This window comes from Carettochelys insculpta, chromosome 22, assembly GCF_033958435.1.
Source record: "Carettochelys insculpta isolate YL-2023 chromosome 22, ASM3395843v1, whole genome shotgun sequence".
In the NCBI taxonomy this organism is placed as follows: Eukaryota; Metazoa; Chordata; order Testudines; family Carettochelyidae; genus Carettochelys; species Carettochelys insculpta.
The window spans coordinates 22,218,964-22,242,961 of NC_134158.1; the positions used below are offsets into that span (position 1 = coordinate 22,218,964).

Below are 23,998 nucleotides of genomic sequence, written 5' to 3' on the forward strand. Positions count from 1 at the left end.
TTTGAATTGGAACTGGGAGTTGGAAGCAGTTAGTCTGGGCTGGGAGAGAGAGAGACCAAGGAGGGGGCAAGGCCTTGGCTCCGGGGGCCCCTCGGGGCCTCCTCTCCCCAATATGAATTGAACTGGCTGTCTCTGACGGCTGCACTGACTCCTCTGTACAATGCTGTGTCCTGTCGGCTAATAAACCCCCTGTTCTCCTGCTGAGCAAAAGTCACGCCTGCCTGCGGACGGGGTGCAAAGCTTGGGGGACCCCAAACCCCATCACACTTCCCACTAAGTCCCAGGAGCTGGCAGCAGAGCCCTCGCGCTTTACACTGTGATGGAATGGGGGGAGTGCATGTGTGAGACTCAGGCTGGATGTGTGTGAGACAAGTAGAGCAGCTCTCAGCGGCTAAGGATGACCCTGGGGCTATAACCTGGGCTGGCAGGTAACACCTCAGCCCTGAACAAAGAGCAGGGAGGAGCCAAAGGGCGTTTTTGAATCGGGGGCAGCAGTTAGAGGCTGGGGGGAAGAGGGAGCTGGAAGGCAGCCAGCCTGGCGAGGGGGGAAGCTACACCCCAGAGGGGCACCCCTCGGGCTCCTCTCCCCAGGATGGGTTGGAATGACTGTCTCTGACGGCTGCACTGACTCTTCTGTCAGAAACTGGGCCTCTGTCGCCTCGTAAACTTCCTGTCCTACCTGCTGAGTGAGAGTCACTCCTGCCTGTGGCCGGGGTGCAGAGCTCGGGGACCCCTGAGCCCATCACATACCCACGCATGTGCGCAGCTGCAGGGGTGGGGGGTTAACCTCTCCCTTGCACTGTTGCACCGCTGCTGACCTGGGGTGGCCTTTCCTGCACAGCTGGGCACGTTGACAGGCAACATCTGGCGCCTGCCGCTGCTTCCTTCCAGCAGCACATGCGTCAGCCTGCCGCGCGGTGGCCCCAGAGCCTGCCTGTGCGTCTGCGGCCCTGCCTGCCCTGGGCCGCAGTTCTCATACTCCTCCCCTGCACAATGTTCCCTCTGAAGTCCCCCACGCCCCCTGTTAATTTATGTTAATCCATTCCACTGTCTGCCTTATGTCATCTGGCAATTCCTTTCCCCTTAGGCAGCCTCCCAGCCCCTCCTCAGAGCCTCTGCAAGTTCTCCTGCAAGTTCGCCGAAAGATATTTTCCTCCTTTAAAGAAATAATTGTGTTGGCTGGAGACGGAATTGTCTCGGGAAAGCGACACTAGCCGCTCTGATCCCAGCCGGGATTTCGCAGCCAGCGCCTGGGGCTGGGGCTTGCTCCGTTCCTCCCAACTTTTCAGGCAGCAAAAGTTCCTTCTGCACCAGAGACAGAGGAACCCCCCTCCCTGTGCCAAGCCAACAACTCCAGGGCTGGATATCACTCAAGAGATCCGCCGGTCTCCCTGCAAAGGAAGAGCCATCCAGTTGGAGCTCCTGAGCTGAGGAGGGCTGATTCTCAAGGTTTCAGATCTTTGGGTTTGGACTGACTGCCCTTCCCGAGGTCCAGCCTTTTAGAGGTCTACCACTTTCCCATTGGCTAATCCCCCAACTGCTGGGGCTCTTCCTGGCCTTGGACGGGTTTACACCTTGGATGAATTGATCGTTGGCTGAACAACTGTCTCATAGATCATTGATTAGGGCCCATCCGTCTCCCCGTTGGCGTGTTTCTCCCCCAGGGCCTGCGTCAGGGTTAGGGTGAGATGTTCAGCTGGATGAAGAAGAACGAGAAGAAGACACCGGAGGTGATCCACACGGTCACCGAGGGGCTGAAGGATCTCTACAAGAAGAAGCTGCTGCCCGTGGAAGAGTTCTACCACTTCCATGACTTCCACTCGCCGGCCCTGGAGGAGGCCGACTTCGACAACAAGCCCATGGTGCTGGTGGTGGGCCAGTACTCCACCGGCAAAACCACCTTCATCAAGTACTTGCTGGAGCAGGACATCCCCGGCAGCCGCATCGGGCCCGAGCCCACCACCGACTCCTTCATTGCCGTCATGCATGGCGAGACCGAGGGGATTATCCCAGGCAACGCCCTCATTGTGGACCCCAAGAAACCCTTCCGCAAGCTCAACCCCTTCGGGAACACCTTCCTCAACCGGTGAGTGCAGCTCCAGCCCCCCAATCCCCGCTCGCTGGCTCTTGCTCCCTGGGGGCAGGCTGTGGGTCGGCCCCGTCTGCGTGCGCACAGCCCCATCACCAGCCCTGCAGGCGACTCTGGAGTAAGCCTCTCTCCACGGCCCCTTGACCCAGGCCAGCACCACCACACTATGGCCCAGGGTAGCTGGTCCTCCAGTGCCTTCCCACAATGCACCACCACCACCGTTAACTCGGGCCTGGCTCGCACCACCCAGCAAGGGCTGCAGGTCCTCCAGTGCCTTCCCACAATGTTCCACAGCTAACCACTGTTAGGCACAGGGCTGCGAGTTCTGTGGGGCCCCCCTCCAGGGACCCTGCCCCACAGCAGCTCCTGCCACTTGCCTGCACAAATAATGCCTCCCTGCCACGGTTTAGCCCGGGCTGCAGCCAGCCCTGTCTGGAGAGTTTCTGACGTCGGCCAGGCCAGCGGGTCCATCCAGCCCAGGGAACTAGGGGATAGCCACCCATTCGGGGACCCTTCCCCCAACCTCCTAGGCTTGGAAGGGGGCTCATGCCCTGACGCTGGGGGGGCCTACATCCCTTATGAAACCAACCCCCATCTGGCACATGGCCCCAGCCCCCGCCTGCCTCCCTGAGCCCTGGGGCTCCGATCTTGTAGCAGGGAATTCCGCTGGCCGGGGCCAGGGCACTGCTGGGGAGTGCCTCAAAGAGCAGCCACCGTGGGGCAGCCCCATCCCCTTGCCTGGCTGCTGAGTGCCTCCTGGTGGCCCTCCCGTGCCTCTCATCTCCCAGCGCTGGGTGGGGCCTGGGTCAATTCTACAGCTGGGCCCTGGGGGGCAGGAAGGGGGCAGTGTGCTCCCCCAGGTTGGGATTATCTGCTCCTATCGACCCCCACCCTGGGGGGCTGGCTGGTCCGTGCTCCCCTCGGCCCCTCCCAGGGATGGGCTCCCCCCCACCCCCCGCCAGTTGCAGTTTCAGTGTTGTGTGCCCTGGGGCTCTGGCTCTTCCCTTGGCAGAGGTGTGGGGAGAGGAGACCCCCTCCCTCCCCGGCTGCCCGCCCCCTGGGGATGTTCACTGCTTCAGCGATTCCAGGCAAGGAGGGGTGACCAGAGCCTGGCCTGGGGACTCCAGCTCCCTGACTAGCGCCTCAGGGCGCAGCAACAGCTGAGCTGGGGCTGGTGGCATGCAGTGCCCGGGGTGGGGAGAGGATCCTAGTGACACCCCCCCCCCCCACCCCCCCCAATGGTGTATTCTGGCGTGTTTGTGAAAGGCTGGGTGGGGCACGTGTGTACACGTGAGCTCACATGTGTACAGCCATCCCTCGTGTGTGTGTGTGTGTGTGTGTGTGTGTGTGTGGTGTGTGTGTGTGTGTGTGTGTGTGTGTGTGAAAGCCTCTGTGACCATGTGCAAGCCGAGGGCAGGGGGCTGGACTTGATGGCTTTTTTAGGTCTCGTCCAGCTCTCTTGTGCTATGATTCTATGTGGAATCCATGTGTGTTTGTTCAGATCTGCATGTGTGTGGCCATTAACGTGGGTGTGTATTTGTGTGTGGGTATACATTCCTTTGGGTGTGTATTTGTGTGTGCGCAGGCACATTTTTTTGTGTGGGGGGTGCACATTTGCATCGGTGTCTGTATTTGGGGTGTGTGCACATTTCTCTGTGTGTGTATTTGTGTGGGGTGCAGATTTGCTTTGTGCACTTGTACACATTTGCATTCGTGTGGGGGGGGTACATATTTGCATGGGTGTATTTGTGCGTGGTAACACATTTACATGTGTGTATTTGTGTGTAGCTACGCATTTGCATGGCTGTATCCATTTGTGTGCGGTTACACATCAGCGTGTGTGTGTATTTTGTGTGGTTGCACATTTGCATGTGTGTGTATTTGGGTATATGTGCATGCACATTTGTGTGTGTGTTTGGGTGTGTGTGTGCACATTTCCATGTGTGTGTGGGGGTACATAGTTGTGTGTGGGTGCATTTGTGTGTGGTAACACATTTACATGTGTGTATTTGTGTGTAGGTACACATTTGCGTGGCTGTATGCCTTTGTGTGTGGCTACACATTAGACTGTGTATGTGTGTGTGTGTATTTTGTGTGGTGACACATTTGCTAGCCTATGCTGTCTCCTGGCACACGGGGACCAGGGCACTGGATGGAGGTTCATTTCCAGCCCCTCATCTCTCCCAGTCACCTCCCACCCTCTGCGCCCCCAGCCTTCTCCCGGGGCGGGGAGCAGCCTGCCGCTGTCAGTGGTTGAATTTCCAGCTAAGCCCCTGGCCCTGCTCCCTCAGCATCTCCCGTGTTAGTGCGTCGCATGGGGCTGCTGCGTCAGCACGTGCCCAAGTGCAGCTGTCTCTGGGGTGGAACATGGCAGCGCTGCAGCAGCAGCACGCAGGGTGATGGCGAGGCTGCTCGAGCCTGGTGTCACAACCCTGACTTCTTCTCCTGGCTCGGCAGTGCCCTGCGTGGCTCTTTTCTCCTCCTTGGGCCCCCTGTCCTGCAGCGGCCAGGAGTCCTGGCTCCCACGCCCACCCTGCTGTAACCATTACTCCCCACTCCCCCAGAAAGCGGAGATCCCTTGTCCCACCTGGCAAAGACCTGCCTCGCTCCCTGCCCTCGAGCCCCTGGCAAACGGCTGTTTGGCCCAGCTTATCCCTCCCCAGCCCCTCGGGACGAGCTGGAGCATTGGGCTTGGCCGAGGGGAGGGGGCTGTGCCCGGGGGCAGGTTTGCATAGCAGCCCCCTGTGACGGGGGGCCAGCCGGGCCCCATCTGGGCTGGGATGTGAGCTGGGGGCCCCGTGGGCGGCAGGCCCCTTTTTCCCCAGCCCAGGGCCGTGGCGAGGATGGCCGGGCTGGGGCTGAGCCAGGCGCTCAGGAATGCCGGACATGGAGGCCAGGCCCTGCCCCTCTCCCGCCTGCCTGGAAAGAAGGCATCACAGCTCCAGATGTGCAGTGGCAGTGAGCCACAGCCCACAGCCCCGGCTCACGAGATGGCTGGCAGAGCAGGCCCGGGGCAGGCCAGGCTGCTCACCGCTGAACTGAGAGGCCGGGGGGCGGGAGAGGACAGAGCAGCGGGCGGGGGGGCGTGTGATGGAACGCCTGGGAGCCAGCAGATGTGGGTTCAGTTTCTGGTTGTCACAGTTTTACTGCAAACTGCATCGTGCCTCAGTTTCCCTGTCTGTGCCGTGGGGTCACAGACGTCCGGCGGGTGGGTACTCACTCTGCACAGTGCTGGGCACCACAGGGCCTGGATCTTGCCTGGGGTCTGGGCAGCGCCTGGCCTGCCGGGGCCCTGATCTCAGTTGTGGTCCCTGGGTGTGCCGGCCACACTCTCAGTAACACCCACGGGAGCTGCGACCCTTTTCCCTTGGCTGGGTCCCAGCCGGCGGCGCTGGGCTCTGACTCCCCAGCTCTGCGATGCTCCTGCGCTGCTGGTTACAGCTGCCCCCGCCCCATGCGTCGCTGAGTGGGGGCGGGGTAGGGGCTGCACTAAAATTGTCAGGAGTCCGCCACAACTCCCCCCGCCCCCAGCACGGGAAACGCTCCTTGCCAGGCCAGGAGTTAGCCCAGCCCCATGCCCCCGGGACCCCCCTCACCCCACTGGCTCAGCCAGGCCTGGGCAGGGCTGTTTGCAGTGCCGGGGGGGCTCAGCACAGCTGCCTCCAGAGCAGAGGGTTTGTAAACATGGGCTGCTCCCCGTGCCCCTGGGAGATGGACACCCTTGGATTGCAGGGAGCCAGATCCCTGGCCCCAGGGCCTCTGCTGGGGCCTCCAGCCAGCTCGGGGCTCCCCTAGGGCTGGGCTGCTCTATGTGGGGTGACCTGGCTCCCCAGCATCGCTGAAGGCACCAGGCTCAGGGGCGCTGCAATTCTGATTACCCCCCTGGGGGGTGAGAAGTGACTTTGAGCCCTCTGAATCCTGGGACCTGGGCCAAGATCAGGGCCCCGTCGGGCCGGGCGCCCCCAGACACACAGCGACCGAGATCAGGGCCCGTCGGGCTGGGCACCCCCAGACACACAGCGACCGAGATCAGGGCCCGTCGGGCTGGGCACCCCCAGACACACAGTGACCGAGATCAGGGCCCCATCGGGCTGGGTGCCCCCAGACACACAGCGACCGAGATCAGGGCCCCGTCGGGCCGGGCGCCCCCAGACACACAGCGACCGAGATCAGGGCCCGTCGGGCTGGGCACCCCCAGACACACAGTGACCGAGATCAGGGCCCCGTCGGGCTGGGTGCCCCCAGACACACAGCGACCGAGATCAGGGCCCCATCGGGCTGGGTGCCCCCAGACACACAGTGACCGAGATCAGGGCCCGTCGGGCCGGGCGCCCCAGAGTGAGTGTCCCCACTTGGAAAAGGTCCCAGTCTAGGTGGGTGAGGGCAGGCGGGGGTGGGGGATGTGGGGCCCAAAAGGGAAGAGACGTGTACATCATGCAGCACTTCAGTGAGAGCCTGACACAGAACCCAGGAGTCCTGGCTCCCAGCCCTGCCCCGGCCCAGGGCCGGCTGCCCCACACCTGTCTGACCGGCTGCTCATCCCTGCCAGGTTCATGTGCGCCCAGCTGCCCAACCAAGTCCTGGAGAGCATCAGTCTCATCGACACGCCGGGGATCCTGTCGGGAGCCAAGCAGCGCGTGTCCCGGGGTAAGGCCTGGGGGGCTGGGGTGGGGGCCGGGAGGCGTTCCTGGCTCATTGCTGGCTGGTGGAGCAAGGGCGGGCGTGGAGGCCCGTCTCCCCCGCATGGGGTCAGTGCCACGGGATGGCTGCGCAGCCCAGCCGGTCGCTCCCGGACTCCTGGGTTCCGGCCCCAGCTCTGAGAGGGGAGCGGGGGCTAGTGGTTAAAGAAGGGGCAGGCTGCGAGCCCGGACGCCTGGGTGCTCTTGCTGCTTCTGGGAGGGGCGTGGGAGCCTAGTGGTGAGAGCTGGGGTGGGGGGGGTCGTGTGAGGTGTCCCTTTGGACCTGTGTCTCTCCCTTCCTCCCAGCCCCGCCCCGTGGAGCTCCGCTTGGCCCCAGGGCCTGTTGCTATAGGAGCCAGGCCAGGCTGGGGCATTCTTCCTCAGTGAGTCATTGGCACGGCATGAGACCAGCCCTGCTCGGAGCGAGCTGCTTGAACACACTGTTCGTGCGTGTCAGTGTGTGTCTGTGTGTGCGCGTGCGTGCGCACGTGGTGCTCCCCGCGCGGCCGGGCGTGTGCCTGCATGGCAGGGTGTGTCTGTGTGTGCACATGTGGAGGGGCGTGTGCCCGCGTGGCAGGGCATGTTTGTGTGTGTGCAGGCGTGGCAGGGCGTGTGCAGGCGTGGCAGGGCATGTTTGTGTGTGTGCAGGCGTGGCAGGGCGTGTCTGTACCCCCGTGGTGGGGCGTGTGCACACAGTTGCCCAGTGGTTGCTGTGCACAGGGCCAGGCAGGCCCCTCGCTGCACGCTCATGGGTGTGATGCCAGCCTGGGGCATCTCCCAGGCCCCTGCCACAGGGCCCAGCACCGGGGCCACCGGGCCACAGTTCCCCGCACAGCCGGGCCGACAGCCTGGGCAAGGCAGGAGGAGGGCTCCGCGTCTGGTCAGGGGCAGCCGGCACCAGAGCAGCTCAGCAGCGGAGGCCGGGGCCGCAGTGGGGGCGGGGAGGTTGGCGGGGGGGCTGGGCACCTGGACTCCTGGGTTCCCACAGGCCCTTCAGCCCTCAGGGCTGGGCACACAAATTAACCCCGGGCTGAGTCTCCTTGGCCCCAGCCCTGGCTGCCAACGGCCGGGTGTGTCCCTGGCGCGGGCGGTGCCCGAACCCCCTTTTCCTGCCCCAGCTCCGGTCGCGGGAAACACTGACTCAGCCTGGAGCTGCCCTCAGGGAAACAATGCAGCCGGCGGAGTCCAAACAACGGAAGGAGCTGGAGGGCCGGTCGCTGGGCACAGGGCAAAGGAGCGCAGGAGCCGGGGCTCTGAGTCGCTCAGCTGCATCGGCAGCTCCCTCCCCGGCAGCTCTGCCAGTGCCCCTCACTCCCAACCTGCAGCCCTGTCCCCCAGCTTGGCCGGTGCCCCTCACTCCTGAACCGGAGTCCTGCCAGTCCAGCCTGGCCCCGTGACCCCCAGCTCAGCTGATGCCTCTCACTCCAGACTCGCAGCCCCGTGCTGCCCTCTCTCCTGGCCTCAGGCTGAGGTTGGGACCGGCTGGGTGAGTGACACACCGAGGCCAGTCATGGCCAAGTGGGAAATGTAAACCTGGAGCAGAGACGTTTTCTTCCCTGTTTTGTTTAGAATCATTCCTGGAAGGAAACGTTTGGCCAAGGCAGGAATGAGTCACTTACAAAGGGGATATTGACTGGGCATGAAATGTCCCAGGCCAGGATCCGATGTGATATGCAGCCCTGCAGCATGCAGCTTGTTCATGAGCCTCATCAGTGGAGTGCGAGGTGCTCCTCTGCGGTGGGACGCGGGGTGGTTCACACAGGGATCCCTCGCCCAGCGCTGAGATGCAGCCACCTCTGGGGTGGGATGTGAGGTGGTTCATACAGGGATCCCTCTCTCAGCACTGAGGTGTGTCTGCCTCTGGGATGGGATGTGAGGTGGTTCACACAGGGATCCCTCGCCCAGCGCTGAGAGGCAGCCACCTCTGGGGCAGGCCCTGTTTATGACCTAGACATGCCAGCCAGCCATTCGGGGCAGGAAGCGAGGGTGACTCCTCCTGGCCCCGATGAAGCAGGGCATGGGAGCTGCAGAGGGAGCCCCAGAGCATGACCTCTCAGTCAGGCTGTGGCTCGACTTGGCTGGGATCGGGTCAGCTGAGCAGGGGCTGGCTCTTCCTGCAGGGGATGGCGGGTGCATGAGGCACAGAGGGCAGCAACCTCAGGGCTGGGGTGTCCAGGCCCCTGGCTCTGTGGGCTGGCAGAAGCCCTGGGGGACGTGACCCTGCAGCACAAAGCCAGCCCCATCTGAGGGGGCATTAGTGCCTGGGGAAACTGCAGGCAGTGGTTCCCCTGAGCAGCTGGAGATTGAACCTGCCCCCCCCCCCGCTCTAACCACTAGACCCCACTCCCCTCTGAGATCTAGGGACGGAACCCAGGGGTCCTGGCTCCCCTCCTGTTTCCAGACCACAAAACCATTTAGTTGTTTCCCTAAATCACTGCACGATGCTGATGTTTAATACCTGAGGCCTTCCACCCCCCCAGGTGGCTGCATCTCCATCCTTCCTGAGGGACTCTCAGTATAAACAGCTGCCATGCCCAGCACCAGAGGTGGCTGCAGCTCGGCGCAGGATGAGGGATCCCTGTGTAGACAGGCCTGGATGCATCCCACCCCAGAGGGGGCTGCTTCTCAGTCTTGGGTGAGGTGTCCCTGTATGACCAGCCCCTGTGCTCCACCCCAGAGGTGGCTGCATCTCAGCGGACAGGACTGTGCATACTTTGGAAAAGTTCATCAAAGTACCGCGGCAGCCCAGTTTCAGATGTGCCGAGCACCAGCCTCCCCGTGACCCTGGGCCAAGCTGGCATGTGCCGTGCCTGGTGCGCGCTGGGGTCCCCCGCCTAGAGGAACATGGGGCGGGGTGAGGCTGGAATTCCTCGCTAGCATTCCTCTCCACTGCACTTACCCTGGGCCTCTGCCAAGGGGTGGGGGCGGGGGATGCGGAGGGGTTCCCCTGCAGCGGAGCACAAGCTACCATCCCCAGGGGCTCCCTCACCCGGCTGCTCGCCAGGCCCTGGGGCCAGGCGCCCCCTTCCCCCCAGCAATGCAGGACCAACCCGGCCACAGGGGAGCACGTAAACACCCTGACGACCTCACACTGCCGTCCCATGAGCAGCTCATGCCCAAGCGCAAGTGGCCAGCCAGGATCTGCCCCAGATGTGCACCCCAAACACACCCAACCCCCCACAGCATGTGGACAGCGGGGTACAGCAGGGTCACCTGGAGAGGGTGCAGGCTGATTGGTTATTGTAGGGAGGTGACACAGGCTGGAGGGTTGTTGTAAAGTCACTGGGAGGTAACACAGGCTGGATGGTTGTTGGAAAGCCACTGGGAGGTAACACAGGCTGGATGGTTGTTGTAGGGTCGCTGGGAAGTGGCACAGGCTGGATGGTTGTTGTAGGGTTCCCAGGAGGTGACACAGGCTGGTTGGTTGTTGTAGCGTCACTGGGAGGTGACACAGGTGACTACAGCACTAGGCAGTGCCGTATGGGAAGGAGGTGGGCAGCCCTCGATGGGGAAAGAACAGGTTAAGAGCTATTTAGAAAAGCTAGATGCACACAAATCCATGGGTCTGGATTTAATGCACCCAAACGTACTGAGGGAATTGGCAGATGTCATTGCAGAGCCTTTGGCCATTATCTTTGAAAACTCGTGGAGACTGGGAGGGGTCCCAGATGACTGGAAAAAGGCAAATGTAGAGCCCGTCTTTAAGAAAGGAAAGAAGGACAATCCAGGGAACTATAGACCGGTCAGCCTTACCTCAGTACTTGGAAAAATCATGGAGGGGATCCTCAAGGAATCCATTCTGAAGCACTTGGAAGAGGGGAAAGTGATCAAGAGTGGTCAACATGGATTCAGCAAGGGCAAGTCCTGCCTGACCAATCTGATTAGCTTCTATGATGAGGTAACAGGCTCTGTGGATATGGGGAAGTCAGTGGATGTGATATACCCTGACTTCAGCAAAGCTTTTGATACAGCCTCCCACAACATTCTTGCCCATAAGTTAAGTAAGTATGGATTGGATACATGGACTGTAAGATGGATAGAAAACTGGCTTCACAGACAAGCCCAACAGGTAGTGGTCAATGGCTCAGTGTCTGGTTGGTGGTTGGTTTCAAGTGGAGTGCCCCAAGTCTCGGTTCTAGGGCCAGTACTGTTCAACATCTTTATCAATGACCTGGATGAGGGGATGGATTGCACCCTCAGCAGATCTGCAGATGACGCTTAGCTAGGGGGCCACGTAGATACACTGGAGGGTAGGGACAGGGTCCAGAGTGACCTAGAGAAATTGGAGGATTGGGCCAAAGGAAATGTGATGAGGTTCAACAATGAGAAGTGCAGAGTCCTGCACTTGGGACAGAAGAATCCCAAGCACTGTTACAGGCTGGGGACCGACTGGCTAAGTAGCAGTGCAGCAGAAAAGGACCCGGGGGTTACAGTGGATGAGAGGAGCGCTATGTGGCCGCGTCTACACGTGCACGCTACTTTGAAGTAGCGGCGCCAACTTCGAAATAGCACCCGTCATGGCTACACGTGTTGGGCGCTATTTCGAAGTTGAAATCGACATTAGGTGGCGAGACGTCGAAGTCGCTAACCCCATGAGGGGATAGGAATAGCGCCCTACTTCGAAGTTGAACGTCGAAGTAGGGCACATGTAGACGATCCGCGTCCCGCAACATCGAAAGAGTGGGGTCCACCATGGCGGCCATCAGCTGAGGGGTTGAGAGACGCTCTCTCTCCAGCCCCTGCGGGGCTCTATGGTCACTGTGTGCAGCAGCCCTTAGCCCAGGGCTTCTGGCTGCTGCTGTGGCAGCTGGGGATCCATGCTGCATGCACAGGGTCTGCAACCAGTTGTCGGCTCTGTGGATCTTGTGTTGTTTAGTGCAACTGTGTCTGGGAGGGGCCCTTTAAGGGAGCGGCTTGCTGTTGAGTCCGCCCTGTGACCCTGTCTGCAGCTGTTCCTGGCACCCTTATTTCGATGTGTGCTACTTTGGTGTATAGACGTTCCCTCGCAGCGCCTATTTCGATGTGGTGCTGCCCAACGTCGAAGTTGAACGTCGACGTTGCCAGCCCTGGAGGACGTGTAGACGTATAGACTATTTCGATGTAGCGTTCACGTGTAGACGTAGCCTGTGTGTCCTTTACCTAAAAAGGCTAAAGGCATATTGGGGTGCATTAGTAGAAGCATTTCCAACCGATCTGGAGAAGTTGTTATTCCCCACTACTCAGCACTGGCGAGGCCACATCTGGAGTATTGTGTCCAGTTCTGGGCCCCCCAGTATAAGAAGGATGTGGACGCATTGGAACAGGTTCAGCGGAGGGCAACAAAAATGATGAAGGGGCTGGAGCACATGACCTATGAGGAGGGGTTGAGGGATTTGGGCTTATTTAGTTTGTAGAAAAAAAGACAGAGGTGCAATTTGATAGCAGCCTTCAACTTCCTGACAGGGGCTCTAAAGAGGCTGGAGAGAGGCTGTTCTCAGTGGTGACAGGCGGCAGAACAAGGAGCAATGGTCTGAAGTTACAGAGGGGGAGGCGTAGGTTGGATATTAGGAAAAACTATTTCCCCAGGTGGGTGGGGAACCACTGGAATGTGTTGCCTGGAGAGGTGGTGGATTCTCCATCCCAAGAGGTGTTTAAGTTCGGCTTGACAAGGCCCTGGTTGGGATGACTTAGTGGGGGTTGATCCTGCTTTAGACAGGGAGCTGGACCCCATGACCTCCTGAGGTCCCTTCCAGCCCTGGGATTCTATGATTCTGTGACAGGCTGGTTGGTTGTTGCAGAGTTGCCAGGACATGGCACAGGCTGGTTGGTTGTTGTAGGGTCACCGGGAGATGACACAGGCTGGATGGCTGTTGTAGGGTTTCCAGGAGGTGACACAGGCTGGTTGGTTGTTGTAGGGTCACCGGGAGGTGACACAGGCTGGTTGGTTGTTGTAGGGTCACCGGGAGATGACACAGGCTGGTTGGTTGTTGTAGGGTCACCAGGAGGTGACACAGGCTGGTTGGTTGTTGTAGGGTTTCCAGGAGGTGACACAGGCTGGTTGGTTGTTGTAGGGTCACCAGGAGGTGACACAGGCTGGTTGGTTGTTGTAGTGTCACTGGGAGGTGACACAGGCTGTCTGGTTATTGTAGGTCACTGGGAAGTAGCAAAGGCTGACTGGTTGTTGCACAATTACTTGTGAAACCTCGTGTCCACACTAGCTGGCTTGCACCTGGCCCACACGTAAAGGTGAGCAATACAGCTCCTTGGCACAAGGTGTGGGGCCCTGGGCGATCCTGCACCGCAGCAGGCTGGCCTGGGGGAAAGGAGCCTGTGGCTGTCAGTGGGGCAGGCAGCCTACGTGTTCCTTGGACCTCCTGCCCTCTCTGGAAAGTCCCCAGAGCCCATCTGGGCCGGACAAGGTTGGCTCTGCAGCCGGGCTTGCTCCAGCCAGATGCACTCCGCCCCGCTTCCTCCCCCAGCTCCACCGGGGGAGCCGCCTCGTCTCAGCGTCCGGGGAGTTCTCCGGAGTGGCTCCACTTTCTTGAGGGCAACACACCAGTTTACTGGACCTGATTCCCCACCCCCAGTCCCATCACTGCAGACTCAGGGGCTGGCCCCTAGCCCTGCCCCCAGTGCTGCCAGGGGGCGAAGAGGGGCTGGGTCTCTGGAGTCTGATCACCCCGGCCCTTCCCAGGACCCAGCGAAGCCCAAGGCCGGGGGGAAGCTCTGGGTATTTCTCCATCCTCCCAGCTGGGCTTTGTGATTCATGGCAGGTTCCGGCCCAGCTGCCTCAGACTTTCCTCTGCGTGGCTGCAGGGCTGCCTTTTTTGGTGCTGTGCAGACGCTGGCTGCCTGGGGCTGCCAAGTGGGAGGGCGAGGGGTGGGCTGGGGATGAGGGTGAAGGACAGGCTGGGCTCCAGCAGCTAGGCCCTTACTAGGGACACTGGGGGGGTTGTAATGAGACATCTCTTCCCTCACCCCTCCGCGTCTGCCATGCATGCAGGGCCCAGCCCGACGGGGCCCTGATCTCAGTAGGAGGCAGTGGTGGGAGAGGTGGACAAGCCAGGATCTTTCTGGGGAAGAAATTCCCCACCCACACCTGCGGCGAGGCTGGGGGCAGGCCGTGCATCCTGCAGGAAATGCCCCAGGCCCTGCCAGGGTGGGTGTGGCTTATAAGGGTTGGGGAAGTAGGGGCAGGGCTGGATATGTGGCACAGGGGCTGGAGGGCTGGAGGGCTGGAGGGCTGGGGGCAGGGTAAGGCTGTGCAGGGCGTGGGTGCAAGGGCAGAACAGGATGGGGGTGAGGCATAGATAGGGGCAGGGAATGCCTGGAGTACAGGGACGGTGCAGGCTGGGTATAAGGCACTGAAGCAGGGGCCCAGGGCAGACGCGGGGAACAGGGCAGGGCCGTTCCAGGGGCCCCGGGCAGGTGTATGCTGGGTGTAAGGCACCAAGGCAGGGGCCCAGGGCAGATCTGGTTGGGGCCGTTCCCAGGGCCCCAGGCAGGTGTATGCTGGGTGTAAGGCACCAAGGCAGGGGCCCAGGGCAGATCTGGTTGGGGCCGTTCCCAGGGCCCCAGGCAGGTGTATGCTGGGTGTAAGGCACCAAGGCAGGGGCCCAGGGCAGGTCTGGACGGGGCCGTTCCCAGGGCCCCAGGCAGGTGTATGCTGGGTGTAAGGCACCAAGGCAGGAACCCGGAGCAGGTCTGGTGAGGGCTGTTCCCAGGGCCCCAGGCAGCGTCGCGCCTGCCCGCTCGCACCTGCCCTCAGGCCCTGTCCCCGGGTGTCCCGCAGGCTACGACTTCCCGGCAGTGCTGCAGTGGTTCGCGGAGCGGGTGGACCGCATCGTGCTGCTCTTCGATGCCCACAAGCTGGAGATCTCAGACGAGTTCTCGGAGGCCATCCGGGCCCTCAAGGGCAACGAGGACAAGATCCGGGTGGTCCTGAACAAGGCCGACATGGTGGAGACGCAGCAGCTGATGCGGGTCTATGGGGCCCTCATGTGGTCCCTGGGCAAGGTGTTCAACACGCCCGAGGTGCTGCGCGTCTTCATCGGCTCCTTCTGGGCCGAGCCGCTGCTGGTCTCTGACAACCGGCGGCTCTTTGAGCTGGAGGAGCAGGACTTGTTCCAGGACATCCAGAACCTGCCCCGCAACTCTGCCCTGCGCAAGCTCAACGACCTCGTCAAGAGAGCCCGGCTGGTCAGGGTGAGCTCGGGGAAGGGGGGGCCCGGAACGGGACAGCAGGGCCACGGGGGGCATGGAGGGGAGGGAGCCTCTGGCCACCCACATGGCAAAAACTGCTGGGTAATATCCTGGACGCCTGGGTTCTCTGCCCAGGTGGGGGAGGGGAGTGGTGCTAGTGGTTAGAGCAGGGGGGGATGGGTGTCAGGATGCCCGGTTCTATGCTGGAGCCAGGGCGCTGGAGCGTAGCTGCATTGAAAGGGCCCCAGGGTGGGGTCCCCCAAAGACAGGAGTTTCCCATCGAGTGGCTGGGACGTTCCATTGCAATAGGAAAGGGGGTGAAGGAACCCAGGCATGCTCCATTGCAATGCATAGCAGACCCCACGGCCGGGGGACTGTTCCATTGCGATGGGGGTGGGGGGTACAGAGGTATTTGGCCCGCTGGTGGAGTGTTCCATCGCAGAGTGGAGGGAGGGCTTTACACCCCACCCCAAGGCCTGGAGGCTCAGTATCTCTGCAGGAGACTTACTTGCCCCCCACCACTCCCGAGAGGATACCTGGCCCATCTGCTGATTGTGGGGCAGAGCTCTCAGTCCATGAAGTGCGCCCCACCAGCCTGAAGGAGTGGTTCTGGGGAGGGGAGTGGTGTCTAGTGGTTAGAGCAGTCGTGGGGTAGAGGCTGGGAGCCAGGACTCCTGGGTTCTATCCCTGGCTTGGGAGAGGGGATCTAGCCATTAGAGACCCCCTGGCTGTGGGGACGGGCCTCAGTCTCTTGTAGCCAGGGGTGGGGTGGGGTGGGGGGGGTCTCATACCTGTAAGGGCGCTGGGGGGAGAAGTCTCTGAGGGCAGGTTTTGCTGTGGTCTCCCCCACCCCACATCCCTCTTCATCTCCCGACGCCCCCTGGGCTCTCCTGCCCTGAACAATGGCCCCGTCCCCCCCCGGGGCGGGGGGCTCTCATTGTGCTGCAGGGAGAGGGGTTTCCCAGCCCACCCGCCACCCCCACATCCTGCGCCTGGTTTCCTCATTAAAGCTTTCTCATACAACACGGCCAGCCGCAGCTGTGAACAACACCCCCATCCTTCCACACAATTCCCCCTTGCCCCAGCCTGGGAAATGACCCCACCCAGCTCCACTCCTGGCCTCTGCAGCACCCTCAGCCTGGGAAATGGGGCCCCTTCCCCAGAGCAGCCCCCACCTCCCGGCCTCTGCAGCACCCCTCAGTCTGGGAAATGGGGCCCCTTCCCCAGAACAGCCGCCCCCAGCTCCCAGCCTGTGCAATTCCTGAGAAATGCCTATCTCTAGATCCCCTGAAACAGCTTCTAACTCGGGGCGCCTCCATTTCAGAGACAGCCTGAACCCCTGCCCCCCAGGCCTAATTTCCCACCCCCCTGTTGCTCCTTCTCCGCTTGTGCAGATAGGCCAGGGTCTGGGTGACCCCAAGGGGCAGGCCCCCTGTCTTCAATTCAGGGCGGGCGGCCATGGAGGGGAAAGGCCCCATGTCCTCAATTCAGGGCCAGCACCCCTTGGAGGGGAAAGACCCCATGGCCCCAGGTTGGGGCCGGCGCCCATCCCCCACCCCCCCTCCAGCGCTCCCATTGCGTACTGGAACAAGCGTTCGGACAGCCCCCCCAGGCCTTGGCAAGGTGGGCGGAAACACAGCCCCTGCAGTAGGGCCGGTTCCTCTCCCAGCGCCCCAGTGACGTGGGGGAGGTTTAATGAGGCTCCTCCATTGCCCCGAGAGGAAGCGCCAGATTGGCGGTCACAGCTCCTTTCCCACCCGCGCGGCCTTATCTTTTCCTGCCACCTGCCGTGCCGGCTCCCCGGGGCCCTGTGTGCGGCCCGGGCCCCCAAGTACTAATTTCCTCCTGCCACGGCCTGAGCCAGGGAACAAAACGTCCATGGAACAGCCGCTCACCAACAAGCTCCTGGGTCATGGGGCTGGCCGGCACTCACCTACCCTCCCCCCGTTACTGCCCTGGCTGAGCCTCGATGCTGAGGGGAAACTGAGGCACGAAGCGCTGGAGTCACTTTCCTATGGTCCCAGTGAGCTGGGCCCTGTTAGGCTGGTGCTGCACAGACCCCGCTGGAGCTCAGAGCCCTTTGTGCAGGCACTCACAGTCTAGTTCGCTGGAGTGTGAGGGGAAACTGAGGCAGAGACTGGCCCATGGTGATGCAAGAGGCCAGACAAGAACCCAAGAGTCCTGAGCCCCAAGCTCCTAACTGCTAAGTTGTGCAGGTTGGGTTTTGAGCTGCCGGGCTGGCATCTGCTCCCCCACCCGCACAGCGAGCCTGGCCCCGGGCCGTGTTCACCCAGCCTCCAAGGTCCGGTCCAGGTTTTGAGGTGTACAGTTCCCGCAGCCCCTTTGTCTCTGCAGCAGGAAGCAGTGAAACCGCAGGGTCCGGGCGTGAGACGGCTCAAGGTGGGGGCAACGGGGCGGGTCAGGCAGGATGTGGTACGCGCAGGGCAGGCCCTGGCCCGTGCAGCCAGTGCTGGAGAGGAAGGCAGGTGCAGTGGTTAGTGTGAGGGAGACTAAAGTGCACCCCATGGGGGCTGCAGGCGCTCACCAAGGGCCACCCACCCCCCATCCTTTTTCAGACAATTGAGATGGATTTGGCTGGTTAAAATCTTCCCTGGATAAATGCATTTCTCAGCACACACGCCCTTTGTTAGGACACCCCCTCACTGAGCCAAGGAGTGTACCCAGGAGTCCTGGCTCCCAGCCCCCTGCTCTAACCACTAGCCCCCGCTCCCTGCCCAGAGCTGGGGCTAGCGTTAGCTGGGCCTGGGCGGGTGGGTCTGGTATTCACTCCCCTGCCCTGCCCAACCTCTGCCCCAGACAGACGCTTCCTGTGGAGCAGAGGGAGCCAAGCTCTGGGTCAGTGCAGGGCGGGGGCTGGGGCAGTAGGAAGTGGTGTGGGGGAGGGCAATGCTCGGCTGGGGGTGGTTGGGGGAGGAGGAGAGGTTGGACTGTGGGGGAAGGGAGGAAGGTGGGGTGGCGAGGGCCAGGCCAGGTGAGGGGAAGGGGGACCTGGATAATTGACAGCTCAGCCAACAAACCCAGTGGCTCCAAGCAGCCAGGGCGAGTGCTGCATCTGGCAGTGTGGAGTGACAGCCCCTGCAGGCAGCCCCCATCCCCCGGCCCGGCTGACACCCCTCGGCCCCCCCAGGTCCACGCCCACATCATCAGCCACCTGAAGCGGGAGATGCCCTCTGTGTTCGGGAAGGAGGCCAAGAAGAAGCAGCTGATCACCAACCTGCCCGTCATCTTCGCCAAGATCCAGCTGGAGCATCACATCTCGCCCGGCGACTTCCCCGACTGCGGCAAGATGCAGGTGAGACCGGCCCCCGCCCCGGCGCCCCCACAGGCTGGTCCCCCACCCCGCCCCACCCCGCCCCAGCACCCCCACAGGCTGGTCCCCCGCCCCACCCGGGCACCCCACAGGTTGGTCCCCCACCCCGCCCCACCCCGCCCCAGCGCCCCCACAGGTTGGTCCCCCACCCCGCCCCGCCCCTCCCCGCCCGGGCACCCCCACAGTTTGGTCCCCCACACACCCCAGCACCCCCCACAGGCTGTTCTCCCACCCTGCCCCGCCCCAGCGCCCCCACAGGCTGGTCCCAGTGTCAGCGCCCCCTACAGACTCTGCCCATGACCTACAGGCTGTTCCTGCGCCCCACCCCAGCACTCCCTACAGGCTGTTCCCAGGCATCAGTGCCCACTACAGACTGTTCCCTGACATCAGTACCCCCATAGGCTGTTCCTGTCCCCCGCCCCAGCAACTCCTACAGGCTATTCCCAGTGCCCCCTACAAGCTCTGCCCACGCACTACAAGTTGTTCCCATGCTCTGCCCTGGCACCTCCTACAGGCTGTTCCCACGCCCTGCCCAGAACCCTTACAGGCTTTGCCAGCACCCCAGCGCCTCCTACATATCATGCCCGCACCTCAGCACCCCATAAAGCCTGTCCCAGTACCCCCTACAGGCTGTCCCAGCGCCCAAACACCCCCTACAGGCTGTGCCCACACCTCAGTGCCCCCTACAGGCTGCCCCTGTGCGCTTACCCACCAGTGCCCCTCCCAGCTGCTGAGGCCTCTGGGGCAGGGTTCCAGGCGTGTGGGACTGGACTGCTGCATGTGTTGGGGGGTGATGGGCCACATTCAGCTGTTGGTGGGGTGTCCAGGAGCCCTGGGAGGGATTACCAGGCAGGGCTGGGCCTGGGGTGGGGTGGGGTGAGAGGCCAGGCTGGGCCTGGGCAGGGGATGCCAGGCCCAGCCACGCTGCCCCCTCACTGACCCCCCACCCCAGGAGCTGCTGATGGTGCATGACTTCACCAAGTTCCACGGGCTGAAGCCGCGGCTGCTGGAGGTGCTGGATGAGATGCTGACAGTCGACATCGCCAAGCTGATGCCCCTGCTGCGGCAGGAGGAGCTGGAGGTGCCCGAGGGCGGGGTGCAGGGCGGGGCCTTCGAGGGCACCCGCAGTGGCCCCTTCGTGGAGGGCCTGGCTGAGGGCGCCTACGAGGGCGTGGATGACGAGGACTGGGTGGTGACCAAGGACAAGCCCAAGTACGACGAGATCTTCTACAACCTCTCACCCCTGGACGGGAAGCTGAGCGGCACCAAGGCCAAGAGCTGGATGATCACCACCAAGCTGCCCAACTCGGTGCTGGGCCGCATCTGGAAGCTGAGCGACGTGGACCGGGACGGCATGCTGGACGCCGAGGAGTTCGCCCTGGCCAGCCACCTCATCGAGGTCAAGCTGGAGGGCCACGGCCTGCCCGCCGACCTGCCACGCCACCTGGTGCCGCCCTCCAAGAGGAGACACAAGGGCTCGGCCGAGTGAGACCCCCATCCCTGCCCTCCATGCCAGGCTGAACCGCTCCGGGATAGCCCATCCCCCGCCCCTGTGCCAGGCTGAGCTGCTCCGGGATAGCCCATCCCCCGCCCCTGTGCCAGGCTGAGCTGCTCCGGGATAGCCCATCCCCCGCCCCTGTGCCAGGCTGAGCTGCTCCGGGATAGCCCATCCCCCACCCCTTTGCCAGGCTGAACTGCTTTGGGATAGTCCATCCCCTGCCCCCGTGCCAGGCTGAACCGCTCCAGGATATCCCATCCTCTGCCCCCGTGCCAGGCTGAGCTGCTCTGGGATATCCCATCCCCCACCCCCGTGCCAGGCTGAACCGCTCTGGGATAGCCCATCCCCCACCCCTGTGCCAGGCTGGACTGCTCTGGGATAGCCCATCCCCCACCCCTGCGCCAGGCTGAACTGCTCTGGGATATCCCATCCCCCACCCCTGTGCCAGGCTGAACTGCTCTGGGATATCCCACCCCCCGCCCTCGTGCCAGGCTGGACTGCTCTGGGATAGCCCATCCCCCACCCCTGTGCCAGGCTGAACTGCTCTGGGATAGCCCATCCCCCACCCCTGTGCCAGGCTGAACTGCTCTGGGATATCCCACCCCCCGCCCTCGTGCCAGGCTGGACTGCTCTGGGATAGCCCATCCCCCACCCCTGTGCCAGGCTGAACTGCTCTGGGATAGCCCATCCCCCGCCCCTGTGCCCAGCTGAACTGCTCTGGGATAGCCCATCCCCGGCCCCTGTGCCAGGCTGAACTGCTTTGGGATAGCCCATCCCCTGCCCCTGTGCCAGGCTGAACTGCTCTGGGATATCCCATCCCCCGCCCCTGTGCCAGGTTGGACTGCTCTGGGATATCCCATCCCCCACCCCTGTGCCAGGCTGGACTGCTCTGGGATAGCCCATCCCCCGCCCCTGTGCCAGGCTGGACTGCTCTGGGATAGCCCATCCATCCTCCCCAGCACCTCCCTTGAGACTGTGCCAGCTGGGGCCAGCAGACGCGAGTTCAGCTCAGGGGCTTGTTGCCTACCCTGAACCCTTCGCCTGTCGCCTGCACAGCAGGGAGAAGACAGCCTGGGAGCTACACCCCATATCTCACATCCCAGCCATGGGGAGACCTGCTAGACCCCTGCGGGCAGGTAAGAACCCGACTACCAGCAGAGAACAGGGCCTGTCCTGAGCACCACACATCCCTGTCTGGCCCCGCAGTCCGCCTGCCCCACTGCACGGTAGCAGCCCTGCAATCCACTAGAGATCTGGGGCCCAGCCTGGCCGTGGGGCTGTCAGGCAGGGCCGGTGAGTCCTACATGGGGAGCATTTCCCCTCCAGCCAGGTGCTTTGTGCCCCTGGGAGCCTTGTATCAGACTAGCCACCCTGTGCTGCTTGCCCCAGCACACAGCCCTGCTCCCCCTGCCCCGTGCTGCGCCCCTTGGCATTGTTACGGCAAATGCTCTGTTACTCCAACAGCCGCCTTATCTCCTGGCCAGCTGCTGCTGGCACCCTGAGCAGGCCAGGCTGCGAATGGAGGAGCCCAGTGTCGCAGAGGGCGAAAGAGGGTGTGAGGCCTGGGGAGCCCTGAACACTTAAAGTGGGAACAAATGGCCCCCCAAGAACCAGAGCCATCCCAAGGATCATGCCCAGGTGGTGTGAGGCCCTTTCCCTGCTCCACCCCAGAGCCCCGCAGAGCATGGGACAGAGCAGCCCTGGGGTCGCTCTACTTTACACCAGCCCCTCCCCCACCATCCCAACTCCCATTGCACAAATGAAGCAACTGAGAATCAGGCCCTCTGGTCCCCATCCCTTGGGCAGGATAGTGGTCGAGGGGCTGAGGAGGGGACTGGTCAGGTCACTGGGTTGGGGGGTCTCCCAGCTGTGGGTTGAGATCAGCCTTGGTCATAACAGCCCCTGCGGCTCTAGGACCAGGTACAGCTGGGGATCAGCCTCGGGCCACTGAGGGCAGCATGTGGCCCAAGGTCTGTCCTCCTCGGGCTCACTGGCCACCCTGGTGCAAGCTGGGCTCCCAGCCTCCATCCGCCACCTCCTCTGCCCCGGGCCTGTACTTCTGTCCGTCCTGCTGCAATAAAGAGATTGTGCCTTTACCAGCTGACATGGACTCCTGGGCCTCAGCCCTGTGTGGAATTGGAGTGGGTCCAGCAGCCCACGGCTTGCCCCTCTGCCCCAGCCCTGTCAGCCAGGGACCCCACTTGCACTGTTACCCCAGCTATCCTGCCCCCCACATCCCCGTCAGGCCAGATCACCCCCTGCGCCCATCCCCTGCCTCTTCCCATGGATCCCGGGACAGACCCGCCCGTCCAGCTGAGCCCCCAGAAGGCTGAGCCCTGCTGCCCCCTTTGTGCCCAAAGCGCTGGGCAGAGGGGGGACAAGGTAGCTTTCCAGGGGCAGGTTCTCAGCCCACGGGTTGAGGTCCCTGGAGCTGGAGAGGGAGCTTGCCGACTCCCAAACCGCCCTCCCCTGCAGGCACAGGAGCAGTGGGGACCCCAGCCAGCCCTAAGCGGGATGTGGCTGAGGGAGGAGGGGCCGTGGGACTGCCCAGCCTGCAGTCCAGAGGGCTGGGAGCCACTGTGGGAACAGACCATCCTGCCCAGGCAGCGCACCCTGCTCACCACACAAGGCCAGCTGGCGCCCACCCCTCAGCCCAGGGCCGGGGAAGCAGCTGAGGGCATCTCACCCCCGACACCTGGGGGGAACTGCCGAGGGGGGCCCTGGAGTCGAGGACCATGGGAGGGGGCGGGGTGCATTCTGCTCTCTCTTCACCTTTGCACCGCAGGCTGGAGCGCGCGTCTCTGGCTGGTGACTCACCCCCTGGGCAGCTGCCAGGACCCCAGTGTCCTGGCCAAGGGAAACTTGTGTTCCTCGGCTGGGCTTGGGAACAACACGGGTGGGGCGGGCGGGCCTGTCCATGAAGCGTGGAGAGGGAGCACCTCTGGTCCCACTGAATCCCATCCAGCACTGCCACCTACCCCCTCACCCATGGAGCTCTCAGCCCCCAGAGAAAGTTCACCATCCTGGAGAAGAAAACAAGGCACCGAGACTGCAAAGAGTGGTGGTTAAGCAGACAGAGTCCTGGACAGAGCTGGGGTGGGACCAGGACCCCTGCTCTAACCACCAGACCCCACTCCCCTCCCAGAACTAGGGAGAGAACCCAGGAGTCCTGTACTTCACCCACAGCTCCTCCTTTTTTTCCCTTTAAAATTCTGTTCTCTGGATTTTCTGTTGCTGCTGCAATAGTTCCAGGTTTCTGGAGCCCTGTTTGGGTGTGAAACACAAGTGTGTGTGTGTGTGTGTTGGGGGGTGAAATCTGGCCCGAGCCCCACCCATCCGTGCCACTCACATGTGCCCATCTCGGGGCTGGCAGCTGCGGAGCCTCACCTGACCCCAGTGGGGAGACAAGCTCCCAGCTTTGGAAAACAGCTGTGGGCGAGGCCAGGCACGCTGGCTTGTTAAAGGGAAACAGCAGGAAGCTGGTGTGTGTGTGGCTGAGCCGTGTGTGCAGACGGGTGGGTGTGTGCTCACTTACTGTGTTATGTACATGTTGTGGGGGCTTGAGTGCACGCCTGCCTGGGTCCCCGTGCTCTGTTGGGTGTGGGCGTGATCTGGGCGTGCACGTTCTGGGGGTACCAGTGCGGTAGTTCTGTGCTTGGGTGAAGTCCTTGCCTGTGACCTGTTGCTGCCTGCAGCCCTCACCCCACTGCGTGCTGCCAGGTGGGTCTGCAGAGGGACCTGCCCCTCTCTGGCCTCACGCCCACGGTGCACACCCTGCAGGTCCTGGGCCCAGACAGCATCACTCCATCTGCCTTACAGCTGCATGGTGCACACAGTCCCTCTGCTGGCCTGGAGACGGGGTGCACACAGGCCTCGTACCAGCTGACAGACAGCGCTCACCAGCCCTGTACCGGCGCAGGGACGTGGTGCACATTGTAATGGCCCACATGTGCTGGCCCTGGACAACATCGGTGAGACAGGAGACGGGCAGGGGAATTACACCAGGTTGGGGAGATGAGAACCTGGCAGGGGAGTTACAGTCAGTGAATCAGATGGCAGTTGGGTGGGAGTGTTACACTGTGTCGGGTGGTGGGGGGGTTACACCAGGTCGGGCAGATGGGAGCTGAACTGGGGAGTTACGTAAGGTTGGACAGAGGAGTTACAGCGGGTCAGGTGGGGGAATTACAGCAGGTCAGGTGTGGGCATTACAGTGGGTCGGG

The 23,998-nt window shown here is 62.5% G+C and overlaps 1 protein-coding gene across 1 annotated transcript; it reads left to right on the plus strand.

The window, feature by feature from the left end:
* The first annotated feature begins 1,075 nt into the window (after positions 1–1,075).
* On the plus strand, positions 1,076–21,882 carry EHD2 (EH domain containing 2). Its single transcript, XM_075016453.1, has 5 exons — positions 1,076–2,086; positions 6,639–6,736; positions 14,540–14,952; positions 18,098–18,262; positions 19,233–21,882. Exons 1-5 carry the CDS (start codon positions 1,689–1,691, stop codon positions 19,767–19,769), a joined length of 1,611 nt encoding a protein of 536 aa, XP_074872554.1. The 5' UTR covers positions 1,076–1,688; the 3' UTR covers positions 19,770–21,882.
* Positions 21,883–23,998: the final 2,116 nt, after the last annotated feature.